The sequence below is a fragment of the Protopterus annectens genome, chromosome 11.part0, assembly GCF_019279795.1.
Source record: "Protopterus annectens isolate FY-2018-M chromosome 11.part0, PAN1.0, whole genome shotgun sequence".
Classification (NCBI taxonomy): domain Eukaryota; kingdom Metazoa; phylum Chordata; order Ceratodontiformes; family Protopteridae; genus Protopterus; species Protopterus annectens.
This window is the reverse complement of record NC_056745.1, coordinates 96,151,232-96,171,717: the sequence shown is the minus strand read 5'-3', so window position 1 is coordinate 96,171,717 and position 20,486 is coordinate 96,151,232. Positions and strand designations below refer to the sequence as shown.

Here is a 20,486-nt window from a genome sequence, read left to right as displayed (position 1 = left end):
TAGGGAGTGGAACACGGAGTTTGCAGCTTGTGTTGCTATGGTGAGCTCATCTAACTAGGGAAACCAGAGTGCATAGTACATTCAGTACACGAAAGGACAGAGACCAGCACCCAGGTTCGGGCTTTTCGAAGCTGGTTTGTTTCTCGGGAGTTGATGGATGCAGCTTCCTCTTAAAACATCTTTATTCGTTTATTCATTTCTGCAACTGCAGAAAGTCCAGAAGGGCAAGTAGCCGCCTCTCATTCTAACCAGAAGACATCTGCTGTTTTGTTCGAGTGATATCCCTCCTTGCAAAATTGTAAAAAAAAAAAAAAAAAAAAAAATGCCTTCTTTCAAAAATCCCTTGACACCATAATTTTAAAGGCAGAACTTCCGTTTTTAAACGTCGGATGGATCTAGGGTTGTTGAACGGACTTCCAGTAAGTATGGAACATTTGGAAAGAATGTGTGGTAGATTATCATGTTTTTTTTCTGATTTTTCATCGTGTATAAAGTCTTTACTAGTTTTTTCTCTGAGGCTATAGATTCTTTTCAGTGGAAAATATTAGCTAAGAATTTGTGACATCAAAATCAAAATGCTTTTTTATTGCCTGAATCATATTTATATGCTACAATTATTTATTTTTAATAAATTTGAAAGGCAATGGGTGACTTGAGTTTGAATATGGACGCAGTCAATGATATTTCCTTTAACAATATTTAAAACTTAAGAATAGACCACTTAAAAGGTTTGCCATTGTAATCTATACTTGTGTTTATGAGCAACAAGTTAGCATGCTTCAGTATCCTGTTTTATTTTTAAATCAGATCTTTGTTTATCATGTGTTACTAGTGTTTTCTTTCTGCAGTAACTTCATTTTTAGATTGACCCATTTGCAATGCTTTGTTTATATCTGGCTAACAAAAATAATACATTCAAAGCCAAATGGAAAAAATAAATGAAACGGTGCCTATGTCATTCAAATTTTGATTCTTTTTATGCAGGTTGTGAACAATTATTTTGATGGAAACCCAGCGAACACAAAGAATGGCTTGTATTTCAGTGATGGCAAGAGAAAAGTGGACTATGTTTTGTGTTACCATCACCACCATCACCATCATCACCACCTCCGACTTCGCCACTCCCCACACAGTACTCCGCCTTCCCAAGGACCTGCTGTAATTTCCAATGGCAACACTATCAATCCTGAGGGGATCAAAATTGCAGAACAGTCTATACCTGGGACTCACCAAGAGGTAGCTGTAGATATTGGCTCTCACGATCCACACGAGGAACAGAGGAGGAGTCGGAGGGAGGAGTTTGAGAAGAACCTCTTAGAAACTGGGCTTGAGCTTGAAAGGGACAAGGAGGTAAGGCAAACAAAAAGCATGTGTGTGTGCATGCATATGTGTATGCATGTGTGTGTGTGTGTGTGCATGTGAGAGAGAGAGCGGGGAAGTGATAGAAAAACAGTGATTGTTAATGTTTATACTTATCGGAAAAGTAGTCCTGCTTTATTAAAATAAATCAACATCAGCAAGTAAATAAACAAAACATGCAGTCAAACACAATATTTCCACTATGCAAGAAGTTCTTATGCACTACTTTCCGAAAATTCAATATATATGTTATTTTCCTGATTAATGCAAGGACAGAAATGTCTTGTCTGAGATGGCTGAGGTAGAATTAAAAGGCTATTTTTGCTTCTTGTTCAGCTGCAGTGAAAATAATAGCTTATTTCTGTTATGGCACACTCTGTGTTCCTCTGCATTCCAACAAAAGGAAGAAAACATCCACTTACATAAATAGAGTTTCACTACTTTGTAGGAAATAATACCAAAATGATAACTAGCAGATTTTTGTTTTCTGTTTGTTCAGCATTGTATCAGTAGCAGCATTAATGACAATGTTTTATTTTTATTAAAAGCTTATACTTTGTGATCCCAGATACCCATTTATTGTCATCATTTTTCACCAGATTCCTTGCTGTAATGGCATTTAAGGAAATAGTGTTGCCTGTGTCTGTCTTTTCTTAACCTGTGCCTCCTCTCCTCTGTTAGTAATATCATAGTGTTCCACATACTGAGTCATTAGAATCTGATATATGTGATGTGTAAGTTTCACAAAGATATGTTTATTACTGTAAACTGGAGAAATGAAGAAGAATGCTGAGATACATATACCCTTTTCTGTAAAATGCATGTATACAGATTTAAAATAAATAAAAGTTTATCTGACTGGTACTCTTACGATGCTTCAGCCTGCAAAACTATAGTAATGAATAAAGGACGTACCTGCATGTGTAATGGTGAACAGATTGTAATATAATAATATTTTATATTGTATTTCATGAGCTATATCTTGTTAGGATTTTTTTGTCTCCTTGAGTTAAAGGATTTCTGTAGGTGGTGATTGCAAGCTACGAGTTTTATGATAGCATTAGAAAACACTATGTATAGAGTTAGATTTCCTTAAATAGCTAGGATCAAAAGACATTTCATTGAGAAAAATATGAAGCCTAGTCTTGAGCAAAGTGAAAAAAATATCTGCTAATAGGCTGTTCAGCAAGACCCCCTCCCAGCATATGCAATCATACACACATTTTGAAACAGCTGTGCCTTTACAGAGAGGTCAAGGAGAAACATTTTGCATAATCAATAATTTGTGAGGACAGCATAAGGCACTGGTTGAAAAATAACAGAAGAAGCTGTTTTCATGAATGTTATGTTTGATAATTATACTTTTTGAGAATGACATCCATTATAATGAGCATTACTGGCTATGACTCGTTAGGCAGAGTAGCATAAAGAACTATTTAATTGAATTCTTATTGGAGGTATGACGGTCACAAGGAAAGGGTTCTGTGTCTCAGTCCCACAGTCAATGCATGAGTACAGCATTGTACAGCATGGTGTTGTGTGCTACAGAATGGCATAACTCTCAACATTTTAGCTTAAGAATTAGGAAAAAGACGGATATAACGAGGATCAAAGATTCCAAATCAGGATTCGTTTTACGTATTATTCATTTAGCATATTAATAGAATAACAGGTTTTGAGTAAGTCTCAAGCTGTAATATAAAAGATTAGCCAGAAAATGGCGGACTTTACAAAGGACAGTCTAAAAACATGAGTCAAACTCATGGACATTTTGCAAAATCGGAGACAAGTTGGGAGTCTTCCTGAATGGAGTAAGGCAATGTGTCAAAACATACTGTCATATGCTTGGTTAAGGCAAAAAGCTGTTAGTGTTCTCGACTTTGCAGATAATCTTAGTAAATATATATATTTATAGTTTGTTTGCTCATTAACACTTTTGAGCTGTAGACTGTTGCACCTCTATCAACTTGCACACATCATTACATTCTGGAGCATTTTCTGAAAAATAATGATAAAAAGGATAAGCCAAAAATATGTTTACATCTTGTGAACAGTTAAAGCAATTAAAAAGGAACATACAGCATTATCATTGGTAAAAAGTATTCTTTTCAATGATAATTATCAGTTTATTCACAGTCTTTATTTCAATACTCTCACTAGTTTGACTCTGTGAGGGTAAATCCTGTCTATTCAATCTGGTAAACCTTGAAAGGGTTACAGAGGCTGCAGATGGTGGCCATGTAATGCATGCAACATATATTGTCCTGTCCAAGACCTATGACACCATTCCCTATTGCTGGCATCAGACAAAAGCTAAATGTTTCAACAATTGACCCATATGCATTAAGATGGCTATCAAACTGGGTGAAAGACAGTCCAAAAAGCTGCAGGTGTCTCACCAGAAAGAATGAAAGTGACCAGTGGTTCCCCTCAGGGCTCAGTACTGAGACTTCTCCTGTCTGGTATTTACTTCTCAGATAATCAAGCAGAGCCAAGACTACTGGCTAGTAAAATTAGCAGACAGCTGCAAACTAGGGGTTGCTGTTAAGTCACCCTATGACACCCAAACTCTTCAGAATAATCTCTGTCTAGTAACCTTGTAATGTACTAAAAATGCACTCAAATTAAATGTTAAAAAATGTGGTATCATCATTTTTTGTAGACTACCCTTCCCATCATCATACTGTATAAACAACACATCTCTACAAAATGAAAATATAGTCAGGCACCTTGGTACTTTGGTTTAAAGCTTCCTCTGTTTTGGCCATCTTGTGATAATGGCTGTCAGGAAATTGTTTTATTTAGCATAGCTAATTGGTAAATGAATGTGATCAAGGTCTAAAGAGTTATACATTCTTTTGTACTCAACATTGATCATGCCAGTGATTGAGTACAACACCCACTTTGAGGTTGTATCTCACCAAATATATCAAGCAATTAGAAGGACCCAAAGGTTCCTAACCAAAAAGATTATAGGTCTAAAGTCCCAAAGCTAACTAGAGAGGCTGGAAGTGATCTCCATTTATTCAGTGTCTTATAGACTTTAAGAGGAGATGTCTATCTTGTTTAGTGTGTTATTACAGACCCAATTGTCCAGGACCACCTGTTTCTTCATAAGTCCAATATCTCCACAAATACTAGATCCAGGGACCTAACTCTTCACCAGCAGATAAAAAATCACAGTGGAGCGACAGGTTTATAACCCAGTACCTCCCGAACCTCTGGAATAAACTGCCCCACATGTTAAGGAGTGCTTTTCACTGTTGTCCTTTAGGCATAAACTAGATGATCAGATGGGTATCCTCAAATTTACTCTAGGATCAAACATATTGGTCATAGTACTCACCAATATGGGATAACATTGCAGCCCCCATGTCACATGCTCATTGGTGAGGTTAGACTACCAAACTATCTCCCTCTAAATAAAATCAACCCAGAAAACCCAGCTAAACCTGTAACAATTAGGAACTATTCCAAAGCAAACTACGTCCTAGTAAGTGACAGTTTGTCAAAGTTCATGGCTCCTCTGAACCCCAAGAACACAGATACCTGTGCAGAATTATTTACAAAAATCCTGTACAAACATGTAAGTGGCTGCATTGAGGCTGCTTTACTACCAGAAGTAATCCTAGATCTAGCAACAAAAACAAACCACACTGGTGGAATCCTTACCTTAACAGGCTAAGTGGCAAAACTTTCACTGATCAGGGTGCCATAATGAATCTATTGGCTGGTAAATTTAGCTCTAAGCTCACCCGCACTTCCCCCTCTGAAATCCCTTCGAGCATATCCCTCCAACTATCAACACGAAGCAGGTCCTGGTGATACTCACTAAGGCCAGAAGCATTGTTTCAATGGGCCATGACAATATCTGTGATTGCTTTCTAAATTGCCTAAAATAAGACCTAGCAGGACCACTTGAGGCATTCTTCAGTTACAGCATCAAAACAGGTGATTGGAGGACTGCAATAGTCATTCCTCTTCTTGAAGCGGGACCATCAACCGATCCCCAGAACTACAGACCCATCAGTCTGACAAGTCTGATATGCAAAGCCATGGAATGAGTTATCATGAAAATGGTAACGTCCATTGGCAACCTACTGACACTGGATCCATCACAATTTGGCTTTGTTAAGGGAAGGCCTTGCCTACTGAACCTGACAGACATCTTCAAGAGGATCACTAAGGTTATGCCTGAGGGGAAAATGGTGCATACAGCCTACCTTGACCTGATCAAGGCATTCAGTACAATACCCACTCAGGTATTGTTGACAAACTCTCAGAACTAGGCATAAATCCTTATGTAAGTTGCTGGATTTTTGTCTGATTTACAGATATGATCCAAGATGTCAGGATCATTCAGATCACCTCCACCAGTAGACCAGTCACTAGTGGAGTATCCAAGGGCTCTGCGTTGGACCTGCTCTGGTTTGGCTCTAGTTCTTGGAGGTAAAGGCTAATGTCAAAGGCCTCTGGGTCACCAAGTTCACAGATGACTCTAAATTGAGAGCTATGATAGATTCCCCCCATGACAGCAACATCCTACGAGAGGGTCCAACACAAACAAACGAATACTGCCAAAGCCATGGATTAAAGCTCAATGAGAAGAAATGCTTTATAGTGTCCTTTGGGAAATCATGCACCCAAGCTAATTACTCCATCGATAATACACTCCTAAGAGTTGACCCAATAGTTAGGGATCTGGAAACATATGTAGACAGTGTGACATTTAACCAACATTTATCCACATTAGGAAAAAATCATTCTATGTCATCCGGCTCATAGGCAAGGGCATGGCATTCAGGTCCAAGAAATTTATTGTACCAGTCTACTCAGTTCTTATCAGACCCAGCATTGAGTACAATGCTCCCTTTGTAATATACCTAACCAGGCACTTGAAACAGTTGGAACACCCTCAAAGGTTCCTCACCAGGAGTATCCAGGGTATGAATACTCTGTCAGACACAGATTTCCTTAAGGCCCTATCTCTGTACTCAGTCTCTTACTGGTTACTGAGAAGCGATCTATGCCTGGCATGTAAGGCATCCTCAGATCCAGCTCTGATGGATTTCTTCCAGATTCACAAAACAGAGAGCACCCAAAACACTAGATCAAAGGACCTGAACTTTGCCTGTGACATAAATAGAATATATTGGAGAGACCTCTATGTACCTCAAAGTATCCCCACACTATGGAATAAGCTCCCCATCTACGTGAAACAGAGTTCATCATTGTCCCTATTAACAAAAAAAAAAAAAAAAAAAAAAAAACTTGATCATTGGATGGGAAATTACAAATTCTCCCCTGGTCTGGCTCCCATTTCTCTGATGGACAGAGGTTGATAGTAAGTAAATTAATTCCCAACTGGCATACCCTACACACACACACACACACACACACACACACACACACACACACACACACACACACTCACACACTCACATAACCTATAGCTATCTCCTAACATACTCCACCATGTAGGTGTCCAAGGAACTCTGGGACAAAACTGCACTGGGTTGCACTGCTAGGCTTATAAAGACCCTGGTGGTCATTAGCTTAGTATAAACCTATGAACCAATGATTGACTGGTGTGGCATGCATAAGGATAGTGGCAAGGAATGAATGGTCATAAGACTCAGTGGCTTTGGAATATCTGTGAATACTGTAATATATTATAATGCATGCACACAAACCCAGAATTACATTTTTCTATAAAGTTTCATGAACAGCTAGTCATATCTTAGAAACTCTACAACCTAGAGAGATAAGTTCAGAAAACTTGCTCAGCCATGTGTGAGCTTTCATGTTATACCATTTCCTTCCTACATGCGTGTTTAATGTGGTATTTTCAGACATAAAATGCTTATTTATATTATTAACAATGCAAATAACATTGAACATCTCTCACAATGTACAATTTACAATTGAAATGTCAGTGACAACTTTCTTAAAATATCATCTAAGGTTTTTCCTGATGATATGCAATAGTTTGTACATCACTTGCTTTTGGAGATATTAATGTGCATTCAAGAGTATTGCATATCTTCATAATTACTTCCAAACAACTAGCAGTTTTTCAGTAAAATGTGCTGCATGAGGATATTGCATAATTACTTCCAAACAAATAACAGTTTTCTGGTAAAACATGCTGTATGTGGACAGTAACAATGCATTTTCCTGTTTCCAACAGAACATTTTACACAATGCTCCTCACTAACATGTAATTCTCTCAGTTATGAAAATATGAAGGTAAATGTCAACATAAGAATAGCGGGTGACAATCAGTGATTAACTACTCCACCACAGATCCTAGATTAACAATCTAAGTGTCATTTTATTAATTTCACCCTGCCCTTTTAGATGCCGTCTACTATAAATTAGAAAGTCATTTACTTAAGGAAGCCAGCCTGAAAAAAAAAAATCAGAAAACCTGAAAGATCTGTGGATGTTAAATGGAAGTAGAAACAAAAAGGTACTATGAGATTAAGTGGGTTAACCAAGCATTTTTTGGTGGATGCTATTTACAGAGGGGACCCAGGGAGAAAAACTCCCTGTATCATGTAATGGATAATAATGATCGTAATGCAAATCCCCAAATGTACAATTAATAGCATCAAAACAATTCAATAATGGGGGGCGTGGCCAAGGATGAACACAGGATAGCAGCAGATTTCTTCAGCTCCACCAATTTCATTACATTGACAGGAATTAATTACTTAAAAAATTAATTCTTGAAGTAATTTTCTTTCTAAATATGTTTGTTTTATATAGTTCTTGAACTATATCTAAAAAAGAAAGGAAATCTTAATAATGTTCCTGTCAGAAATTACTTTGGAAATTTTCCTGTCAGTTTATCAGTCTGAAATGAGTTCCAGTAAGACAAATTCTCAAGACTCCAGCATCAAGAAAGAACTTCAGTCTCTGATAATTATAGTCCAGCAACTTACTGCTAAGATGGATAAAATGGATACTAAAATAGACACTTTCATAGAAAAAACTACAAAACAAATAGACTTGTTACATATGGACCTGCAACAACAGAAGATCCAGATAACAGGCATAGAAGAAGCTGTGAATGACATGGAAAATAAAATACAAGAAGAGGAAATCAACATTGAGTTTCTGCTGAAACAAAATGCACATTTACAAACAAAGCTGGATGACCTGGAAAATAGATCTAGGCGCAATAACATTAGGATTTTTGGACTGCCGGAAAATATTGAAGGTAACAATATTACTTCTTTTTTAACAACATGGCTCCCTAAAACTTTAGATTTACCAGAAGCATTCTCTTTTGGTATCGAAAGAGCACATAGATCTATAGCTAATACCAACTCTAACAAAAACTATCCTAGATCAGTTATAGTTAGATTTCTATCATCTTTTGATAAAGAGATGGTTCTTAAATCTGCTTGGGCTAAAGCTCCTGTTAAGTTTAATGAGACAACTGTGCGTTTTGACAATGACTATTCCATGGTAATTGCTAAAAGAAAAGTTTTTCTGCCACTAATAAGGGAGCTTAAAAAAGCACAGTTTAAAACATACCTTCTGTTTCCTGCCAAGCTTAAAATCTTCCTTCCTGATGGTCCTAAGGTCTTTGATGATTTAGACTCTGCTTTACTGTTTGTCAAAGAAAAAAGGATTTTGGATAAAATAGAAGAAATGGAATGGGCTAGTTCTTCATTAAAGAGATTGGCAACTGAAGCTTCCTGGAAGACTTCAGAGAAGAAGAAGAGACTAAAAAACAAATGATTTGTTATATGTTTTTTTTCTCTCTCATCATTTTAGTTCATTATTAATCTTTTTGAATATAGTTCCTGCATTTCCAGAAAGCCACAAATATTTTGGAAAAGATTTAATCAAAGTTATTCTCTATGTGCAAAGAAATGATGTTAAGTTGTCTATCTCGCCTTCATTCTTGCTGGATGGGGTTCGGAGCCGACCTCGGCTCCGACTCGGCCACTCTAAAAGCTCGAGAGTTGGTTCCACTGGCTCGAGGCTCCCCTTATATCCCACAATGCTAGGCGTGAGTTACCTCAGATCTCGTTTGCCGCTACAGCGATCGAGGTGTTGGTTTTCTACCGGCTTCTTGGTAAGTGTATTTTCAGTATAGTTAGGATACTTAAAACCCTATATTTTAAGTTTAACTACTTTTTCCCTTAGTTTAGTGGATTTCTACCCCTTTTTTTCATAAAATCCCGTTTCTTTCCCACAAGAACTTAAAAGTTCTCCCTCGGGCCTTCAGGCCTTCCCCCATTCCCTAGTGGTGTGTGTGTGTTGCTCTTAATTAAAACCTTTAGTTAGTTGTTTTATTTTTGAGTTTTAAAAAATAAGATAAAGTGTATTCAGTGTGTCTGACTGAGTGTGTGTGGTTACACTTTCTTATTCTAGGATGTCTAAAGACACAAAGGTCTCAGGCTTCAAGAAGTGTGATGCGTGCTGTCAGAAAATGTCTCTGACAGACGGTCACACTTCTTGTGTCTACTGCCTGGGGCCTTTGCACCTGCAGGACTCCTGTGCTGTATGCCACGGCTTCAGTCCCAGGGTCCTGCAGGAAAGAAAGAACAAGTTGATCCTAAGGGGTCTACTTAAGCCTGAGGATTCCCTTTCTGTCTCTGGGAAGCCCTCCAAGGTTTCTAGGTCCTCGGCTCCAGCTACTGAGCCGAGACCTAAGGCTACTAAACCCACGTCTGCATCGGCTCCGGCTGGAGCCGATGAGTCTCCAGCTTCTGTGGTTCCCTCGGCTCCGGCTGGAGCCGAGGTATTAGAAATCCCCTTGTCGGCTCCGACCAGACCTTCGGAGCCGACATCTAGGAAGAGATCTAGGTCACCATCCCTTGGCTCCATTCATTCAGCTCCAGCATCTCCTCTGCTGTCTGAACGGAGCCATAAATCTCACTCCTCTAGGTCATCGAGGCTGTCGGATCATGACCTTCAGAGGGTAGTGAGTCGACTTCTTAAGTCCGAGGCACTGGCCCAAATGCTTCAGAGCCCGACTCATCAGTCGATGCCTGTCCCTGTCCATCAATATGTTCCTCCTCCGACTCCGTTGAGCTCGGAGCCGGGGCGTGTCGGAACAGAGACTGTGGTAGCGTCGGAGCCGATACAGATGTCTTCGGCTCCGTCGTCGGCTCCGATTTCTTCTTTCGAAGAATCTCGGCGCCGGACTTCCCTCGTCGGCTCCGAGGGTGAGTGGCATCGGACCCTTGTCCGACCCGCTCTTCCTCTCGGAGCTCGGCGCTGGTGAGTTCGGCTCCGACATCGGCCTCGGAGCCATCACTGTCGGTGCCGAGGAGGTTCTCAGCTTCTCGGGCGGGACCTCTGGCTTTGCCTGACAGGGGTGCGTTTGAGGTCATGCGGAGTGTGTTAGAGCCTGGCTCTACTCCACAGTCGGCTCCGTCCGCCCCTCCCTCTTCGGTGCCTCAGGTCAAGTCGACTCACTCCCTCATCCCGGACCGCAGAGAGCCAGCTCCTCAGGAACCCCCTTTGGGGATCTCATCCTCTTCCGAGGCCTCTCCACATTTGGCAGAGGAGCCCCCTCGGAAGAGGAAGTGTAAGAGGAAACACATTGACTCACCTGAGTCCATCACATCTGACACAGATTTAGAGGATTCCGAGGGTTCCCCCCGTTCCCCTTCTGAAGATGTCTCCTTCGCAGACATTCTAGAAATCCTCAAATAGAGGGGAAATTGGCCAGCCCTCAACCCTTCGGAGGATGAATCTGTGTACCTTGAGGCGTTTGGCTCTCGTCCTTCCACCTCCTGGGTGTCTCCCCCCTTTGACCCCCTCATGCAGGTGGTAGCTAAAAAGGCATGGACGGCTCCTGATTCAGTGGACCCCACTCCCAGGAGACCCTCAAAATTCATAACGGCACCAGCAGACAAACAGTTCTTGACAAAAGGGGTTTCTGTGGATGCTATGGTGGTTGCTGCTGCCACTAAGAAGGAACTAGCTGATCCTTCAGTACCTGTCCATCCACCTAACAAGGAATCTAGGTCCATGGACAGGTACGGGAAGCGGATGTTCTCGTCAGCGACATTTGCTATGCGTTCGCTGAACTACCTGTGCCATTTTACTCGTCTTCAAAGGGACTTGATCAAAGAAGCGAGTGACATGTTGAAGGACCCTACAGCTGCGGGTTTTCAAGATAAGATGAACACTCAGCTGGCTACCCTGAACTCCATAGCTAACTCCTCCATGCGCCTCCTTTCTTATGCGGCTGATGGAGCGAGCAGGGCCACAGGGACAGGTGTGGCCTTACGTAGGCATGCCTGGATGCAGCTATGCAATTTTGCGGACCCCTTCAAGACGTCTTCCACTAATTCCCCATTCGATGGATCATCTCTCTTTGGTCCTCAAGTGAAAGAAACCTTGACTAGGTGCGAGACTGATGGCAAGACTCTTTCTGCCGTCGGAGTCCGTTTTTCTACTCCTTCTAGGCCTTACCCCAAAGGCCAGAAAAGTGGGAAAATGTGGTTCCGTAAACAATCTCAAGGGACTTCGCCTGACGCACAGAGTCGGTTCCCTGCCAGAGGCAGAGGCGGGAATAACAATGGTAGACGTCGCCCTCGAGGCAGGGGGGCTCCGCAGAACCAGGGCAATCGAGAAGCCTTCTCTGATAAGCCCTTTCAGCATCCCTGAGGTGTTGCCCGACTGCCCACCTTCGGAGGCAGTCGGGGGAAGATTGTCACTGTACCCAGAAGCCTGGCTATCCCTGACTCAAGACAAATGGGTACAGTCCATCATTTCCGAAGGCTATTCTATTCCCTTTCTTCGCATTCCAAACCAATCAAAAAAATCCCTTCCAGATGTTCCACCCGCTCAAAGGGATCTAGCGGTTTTGGAAATTTCAAAGCTGCTTGCGAAAAGAGCAATTCAGCCAGTTCCAGCAGACCAGCAAGGATCCGGAATCTACTCAAGGTTCTTTTTAGTTCCAAAGAAAACAGGGACTGGAGACCAATTTTGGATCTCAGTATCTTGAACAGATCAGTCAAGAAAACAAGATTTCGGATGGTCACGCTGCAGTCCATCCTTCCCTATTGGGAAAAGGAAACTGGATGTGCTCTATAGACCTTCAGGATGCGTACTATCACATAAAAATGAACAGACGCTCCAGAAGATTCCTCCGCTTCAGGCTGGGAACCAGTCACTTTCAATTCAGGGCCCTGCCCTTTGGTCTCACCACTGCCCCCCGGGTGTTTACCAAATGCATGGCAGTGGTAGCTTCTCACCTGAGACGACAAGGATTCCAGGTGTTTCCATATTTGGACGACTGGCTCTTCACAGCTCCCACCAAGCATCTTCTTCTAATGGCCAGGGATTACACCTTTCGCATTTGTCAAAAGTTAGGCATTTCAATAAATTGCAAAAAGTCTGTTTTGTCGCCTTGTCGTACTATTACCTTCATAGGCGCAAATCTAGACACAGTCGACATGTCTGCGAGACTAACAGATCAGAGAATAGCAGACATACACAAACTGGTCTCATTCCTCTTCAGCAACAACAGAATCAAAGCCAGGTTAGTTCTGAAAGTGTTGGGAATTATGGCGGCGGCCATACCCCTGCTTCCATTAGCCAGATTCCACATGCGAATCCTTCAATGGATGCTCTTTACACAATGGTCATACCAGCAACTTCCAATGTCCCACACCATTATGATCACGCAGGCGTGCAGAAATCATCTCATGTGGTGGATGTCTTCCCCTCAGCTCTTGTTGGGAAGACCCTTTTTTCCTCCCCCTCCGGTTGCTACTCTGACAACGGACGCCTCCCTGATCGGGTGGGGGGGGCATTATCAGGGCAGGACGGTCCAGGGCACATGGCAACCAGACGAATGCCACTTGCACATAAATGTTCTGGAGATGAGAGCAGTGCTTTTAGCGTTGCAAGCCCTTCAAGACTCTCTTCCCTTGGGAACGATTGCAATCCAGACAGACAATATGTCTGTAGTGTGGTACATCAACAAACAAGGCGGAACCAGGTCCTACCCCTGTGTCGAGAAGCACTCAGATTGTGGCAATGGGCGATTTCTTCTCAGCGGTTTCTGATAGCAACGCACATCCCGGAAGTCCAATCAAATCGCGGACAAGTTGAGCAGAGCTATCCTCATGCCTCACGAGTGGTCTCTGAAAGACTCTGTTGTGAGAGAAATTTTTCTCAAGTGGGGTCAGCCTTGCTGCGATCTTTTGCTACTCCCCAAAACAGCAAGTGCAGAGATTATTTCACTCTATTCCCTTTACCAGGCCAACCCAGCAGAGACGCTCTAGTCCAAGTTTGGCCCGGGACTTCTGTATGCATTTTCTCCCTTCCCACTAATCTCTCAAGTGATACAGAAAGCTATCGCTCAGAAGGCCTCGTTGATCCTCATTGCTCCTTACTGGCCTCGACAGGTGTGGTTCCCCTTTCTACATCAATTTCTATTGAGCGACCTTGGCAGCTGGACCTAGTGCCAGATCTTTTGCTCCACCAGTCAGGTCAGTTTCAACGCTCACCTCCCTCTCTGAACCTCACTGCTTGGTTCCTCCAGTTCCAACCTTAGCCAGGCTTCCTCAATTATCTCACTCCGTTCGAGATATTTTGATAGCTTCCCATAAATCTTCCACTCGGAAGATTTATTTGAGTAAGTGGAAACGCTTCACATATTGGGCTCAAGGAAGGGACATAGATCCTTTCACTGCTTCCATCCAAATAGTCCTTGATTTTCTAGCTGAACTCTTCCATGCAGGTTCATCTCCTTCTACTCTTAAAGTTCAATTGGCAGCTATTTCTAACTTTCATGTGGGTATTTCTGAGTCTGCCTTAATGTCCCACAAGCTTTGCAAGGCCTTTTTGAAAGGAGTTTTTCTTCTCAGACCTCCTATAAGAAATCCTCCTTCTCCTTGGGATCTAAATTTAGTTCTTACTTCTTTGATTCTTCCCCCTTTCGAACCTGCAGCCTCCTGTTCTTTAAAATTGCTGTCATGGAAGACACTCTTTCTGGTAGCTATTACTTCAGCTAGAAGAGTTTCAGAACTTCATGCACTCAGCTGTCGACCTCCTTATCTATTGTTCCATAAGGACAGGGTATCCTTACGAACCAACCCGTCCTTTTTGCCTAAGGTAGTCTCGATGTCAAACCTAAATCAAAGCATTGACCTCCCTGTCTTTTTTCCAGATTATTCCAATAGGTCTGAACAAAAATTACACTGGCTAGATGTTCATCGTCAGTTGAGGTACTATTTAGATAGAACAAAACAATTCAGAAAATCTGACCAGCTGTTTGTCTCCTATGCAGAAGGCAGAAAGGGACTTTCAGTTTCAAAGGTATCATTATCTAGATGGCTAACATCTTTGATTTCCCTTGTTTATGAAATTAGACACCAAAAGCTGCCTAACAAACCTAAGGCTCATTCCACCAGAGCTTTGGCTACTTCTTTAGCCTTCCAAGACAGACTGCCTATTGACACCATTTGTGCAGCGGCTACTTGGGCTACTCCTCACACTTTAATTTCTCATTATAAGTTGGATTTAGCTTCTAGGCATAGAGCTAACTTTGGTTCCACTGTTCTCAAGAGTCTGTTCCGTTAGGCCACCCGGGACAAGGTGCTAGGACCGGTCCCATCCAGCAAGAATGAAGGCGAGATAGACAACTTAACATAAAGAAGTTATGTTCTTACCATAACGTTCCATGTTAGTTGTCTTCTTCTCGCCTTCTTCTTGCGTCCCACCCTCCTTCCCCCTGGCCTGGACAGACCTAGAGGAGTTTTGATTGTGACCTCTCTTTCTACCACCTCTGTACTTTAGGTATATGCTCTGCTGTGCATATTTCCTGGATCAGGATGTAGGTCACCCTTCTCTTCTCCCTTATTTATAGAGGTGGACTTTGTTACTAGTTATTCTATTACTATTATAGGCTGGGCCTAGCTTACAAACGAGATCTGAGGTAACTCACGCCTAGCATTGTGGGATATAAGGGGAGCCTCGAGCCGGTGGAACCAACTCTCGAGCTTTTAGAGTGGCAGTCGGGCCGAGGTCGGCTCCGAACCCCATCCAGCAAGAAGAAGGCGAGAAGAAGACAACTAACATGGAACGTTATGGTAAGAACATAACTTCTTTTTTTGTTTCATAACCAGTCAAAATGCCTGAGGATTTAATGGCAGGCTGTGACTCGATTTGTTTTTCTTTCTGAAAAAAGTAAGGTTAGTAATTTGATACATTTTTTTATCTTTACCTTTTTTTCCTTCTTCTTTTATTATTTTCTTTGTTTAAACAATGACATTCTATTTAGATTATGTAGTGGGTAAAGGGTGGGGGAGGGCAGGGAGAGAACAGTAATGAAAATATCATTAATAGAATAATAACATATTTATTTCTTGTAAAAGTTTATAAGTTCTTCAAATGCTATTTCTAATTATACTTCCTTGATTATACTGCTTATGCATGTTTGTAAATAATCTGTCATGCTTTAACTAATAATAATCAGAACTAAATAAGAGTAAATAATATGTTTTATTTTTAACTCTATTAATATAAACAGTAAGTAACATTCCATTGTATATACTTCTTACAGCTTTCTCTTACATTTTTTATTTCTGCCTCACTCCCTTTTATTTTCTACTCTTTTTCTTTTCTTTATTAATATATAGAAATGCTTTTGACTGTGTGGGCACAGTGAATAATAGGATTTGTATGAAAATTGAGTTGGGAGAAGAATGCTGAGTTTTATTGCTTGTTGGTAATTTTGAGTTTAATTTCACTTGCATAGAGGCTGTGATGATCTGTGGAATACATTGTGGAGGTTCTGTCATGTTTAGATGCATTTACACTGCTAAATGAATGTTTGTCACTAGTTTTTAATAAGTTTCCGCCAAAATGTTAAGAGAGACAATCTGGGATGTGGGCTGTCTTATGCACAATGTCCTTGAGTTACCTCAGAATCTTCAAATCACAGAATTCTCACAGAGAAACTGAAAGCAGTTAGTATAAACATTGACAAGGTTATCACACTGACACACCACAGATTCAGGAAAAATACTCTGTTCATAAAATATGTCAGTTATAATGAGTTTAAATGATGTAGTTTCTTGTAGTAAGTAAATGTCTTATTTTAGAAGGCATAAAAATGAAACATTTATTTAAATGTTTTTGAAAATCTACTTAACAGCAGTATAATAATCTGTGTTAAAATTTGTGTTCCAAACATATACTTTACTATAACTCATTTAATTCATCTGATTGACAAACATAAATAATCTTATAACTCTATTCTGGAAGAAATGTCATGTGATATATTTTAAAGCAGTAGGTTAGCATGATTGTAAAATCTGGTTACCAATATGTGTTTGCTGTGCATTGTTTTGTATAAAGCAGACAGATTTATTCTGGGGACAGCAAGTGGGATGGTGCTCTGCAGGGGCACAACTCAGTGAGATCAGATATATATATATATATATATATATATATATGTGTGTGTGTGTGTGTGTGTGTGTGAGTGTGATGGCTTTTTTTCTGAGAGTCTGCATGGCTATCCAATATGATTTGTAATGATTTCTATGAATACAATGTTTTACTCTATTGACAAAATGAATGTTTGCCACAAGTTTTAATAAGTTTCCCGCCAAAATGTTAAGGGAGACAATCTGGGATGTGGGCTGTCTCATGCACAGTGTCCATGAGTTTCCTCAGAAGCTTCACTCACAGAATTTTCACAGAGAAACTGAAAGCAGTTAGTATAAACATTGACAAGGTTATCACACTGACACACCACAGATTCAGGAAAAATACTCTATTCATAAAATGTGTCAGTTATGATGAGTTTAGATGATGTAGTTTCTTGTAGCAAGTAAATATCTTATTTTAGAAGGCATAGAAAATGAAACATTTATTTAAATGTTTTTGAAAATCTACTTAACAGTAGCATAATAATCTGTGTTAAAAACTTGTGTCCCAAACATATACTTTACTATAACTCATTTAATTCATCTGACTGACAAGCATAAATAATCTTATAACTCTATTCTCGAAGAAATGTCATGTGATATATTTTAAAGCAGTAGGTTAGCATGATTGTAAAATCTGGTTGCTAGTGTGTGTTTGCTGTGCATTATTTTGTGTGAAGCGGACAGATTTGTTCTGGGGATGGCAAGTGGGATGGTGCTCTGCAGGGGCACGGCTCGGTGAGATCAGATATATGTGTATATATGTGTGTGTGTGTGTGTGTGTGTGTGTGTGTGTGTGTGTGTGTGGGTGGGTATGTGTGTGTGTGTATATGTGTGTGTGTATATGTATGTGTGTGTGTCTGTGTTTATGTGTGTGATGGCTTTTTTTTTTTTTAGGTAATAACGCAGGTTTTTTCTGAGAATCTGCATAACTATGCAATATGATTTATAATAATTTTTATGAATACAATATTTTACTCTATTGACAATAATGAGTTTAAGTAAATGCTCATATACAAACAATTCAAGATTTTTTTGGAAGCTGTTGATAGAATTCACATGACAGAAAATAGATGCATCTTAATGCATGTAATGTCTGAATCATATTAGCCAAAGTTTTTGATTTAAATGAATGTTAGAACATACTTTTCTCTCCTCTTGATTTCTAACATTAAGATTATTTGAATGCTATTAGAATACAAGTGTTATATATTACATAGATCTATATAATAGTATGAACAGTTTTAAAAAAAAAAAAAAAAAAAAAAAAAAAGTTTATTTTAGTTTATATGATGCTGTTTTACCAAATGTGTAGTTTTGTCTTGATAGATAATTGAATTGAAAACTGTTAACCTCAGTTAAATATAACTAGTATTAAATTGATAAGGTGGTAGCTGAGGTACTGCTGCTTAGGGTAGGGGGTTAACTTGAGTAGTAAATACTGCTCTAAGTTGGAGTTTTCAACTCCAGGCGGGATGCAAGGTTTAATCCTTACATTATTTTCACTTGTTCATTGTTATATGTATATAGTTTTGACATCCACAATATATTTTGTACACTCATTGTCACTACAAACAAAATTGAATCCTATACAAAATCCCATAAGAGATTTAATAAATACAGCTATGTTTAAAGGTACACCTAAAAGAGGAGATGTAACATTATTTATCTTGTTATTTGTTATTTCGATCATAAGATTCTTGAGTTTTAAAAATGCCAAATGACATCTTTAAAAGGAATTTCTTTAAACATTAATGGATTGAATAATCCGTGTAAAAGGGCAAGCCTAATAAGATACATTAATCTACACAAGGCCAATCTAGTCTTCCTGCAAGAAACCCATCTCTTGAAAAAGATATTGATAAACTAGCCACTAATAAGTATACAGTATTGGTTAGTTCAGAGCACACTCAGAAAAAAGAGGAGTGGCTATTTTATGGAATAAAAGTATGCCCATTCCTAAAACCATTAAGTCTTATCAGGATGACAAAGGAATGTTTTGTATGGTTACAATACAAATTAATGGGAAGACTTACACTTTAATTAATGTATATTGGATACCTGGAATTGGTATTAATACAGTGAAACATCATATTGATAAGATCATATCATTCTCTGTAGGGGATATTATTTTAGCTGGTGATTTTAATTGTATACTACATGAAAGTGGTACTACCACTATAAAGAAAAGAAGAATTACATCTAATGCAAAACATTTAAATGATTTTGCTAATTCTTATCATTTGAATGATATTAATAATCAGATAGAGTCAAAATCATTACCATACACCTTTTTTCTAACAGATACAAAACTTATTCAAAAATAGATAGGGTCTTTATTTCTAACCAGATGGTAACAGATTTAATTAATTCCAAAATCATTTCATGTCCTATATCTGATCATAACTCAATTGTTTTCGAATTCATGATAAAAAATACTCATAATGTTCAGATCAAAAGGATACCAGCATACTTAACTCAGCTAAAAGACTATAACGAATATATACTTTCAGAAGTACAACATTTTCTAGACATAAATAATACTCCTGAAGTCTCCATTGTCTATGTTTGGGATGCCTTAAAATCATATCTATATGGACAAAGTATCAGATGGTATAATAACAAAAGGAAATCTTGGGATAAGTAATTGTTAGATATTCAAAGTAAACTAGACTCTTATAAACATAATAATAAAGAAAATATTATGGACAAGAAAGTTATTGAAGAAATAAACAAACTAAATGAGAAATACAAAGAAATTTTAACTCATAAAGTTAAAATAACTTTAGAGAAATACAAGTTTTTGTCTTATTCAATAAGCCCCAAATACTTACATAGACTTAAAAATAAAACAAAAGATTGAATAAACAAAACCATATCAAAGAAATCTTTTCTCTAAGGAAAAGAAGAATGTTTCTAGTATACCAGAAATACTGGATGAATTTAGAAATCACTTTCACAAGATTAACCATAACAACATTAACATGGAACCTAAAGATAAAATAAAGGAGTTTATAACCACAAACATGAATAAAAAGCTTAATAAACAACAGATTAAACTATTGGACAAGAGTATTTCATATACAGAAGTTATTACACAAATAAATAAGCTTAAATCAAACAAAGCACCGGGTAATGATGGTATTATACCAGAAATATATAAAATCCTTTCTAAAACTACATATTCATTAATACATAAGGTTTTTATTCTGGCCCAAACTGAGTTAATAACCCCCCCCATCTTGGCAATATACATTTATTTCACCAATTTTAAAACCTAATAAAGATCCAACTAGATGTTCTTCATATCGACCCATCTCATTACTTAATGTTGATTATAAAATGTTTATGAGTATTTTTGCTGATAGATTGAAGACAATTATCCCGGCATTATAGACATAGATCAGACGGGCTTCATTGTAAATAGAAATACTTTTGATAATATAAGAAGAACTTTAACATTAATTGATTTTGCAAATAGGAAAAAGAAAGATTTAACACTTATTAGTCTTGATATAGGTTCAGCATTTGATTCAGTAAGTTGGGACTATCTGTTTACCTTACTGAAATGCACAAATTTCTCTGATGCATTTGTAAATTTAATTGAGCATTTATACAAAGGAACGCTGGCTTATATTAAGGTAGGAACATATGTTTCACAAAAATACCCATTCTTAAAGGTACAAAGCAAGGATGTCCACTTTCTCCACT

General features: G+C 39.0%; 1 protein-coding gene across 1 annotated transcript in view; it reads left to right on the top strand.

Moving 5' to 3' along the window:
- Positions 1-20,486, top strand: part of LOC122815187 (anoctamin-2-like) — a 2,140,961-nt gene that overhangs the window by 332,217 nt on the left and 1,788,258 nt on the right. The window contains exon 3 of the mRNA XM_044087470.1: positions 985-1,350. Within this exon, the coding sequence (XP_043943405.1) occupies positions 985-1,350 (366 nt within the window). The remainder of the gene's footprint in view (positions 1-984; positions 1,351-20,486) is intronic.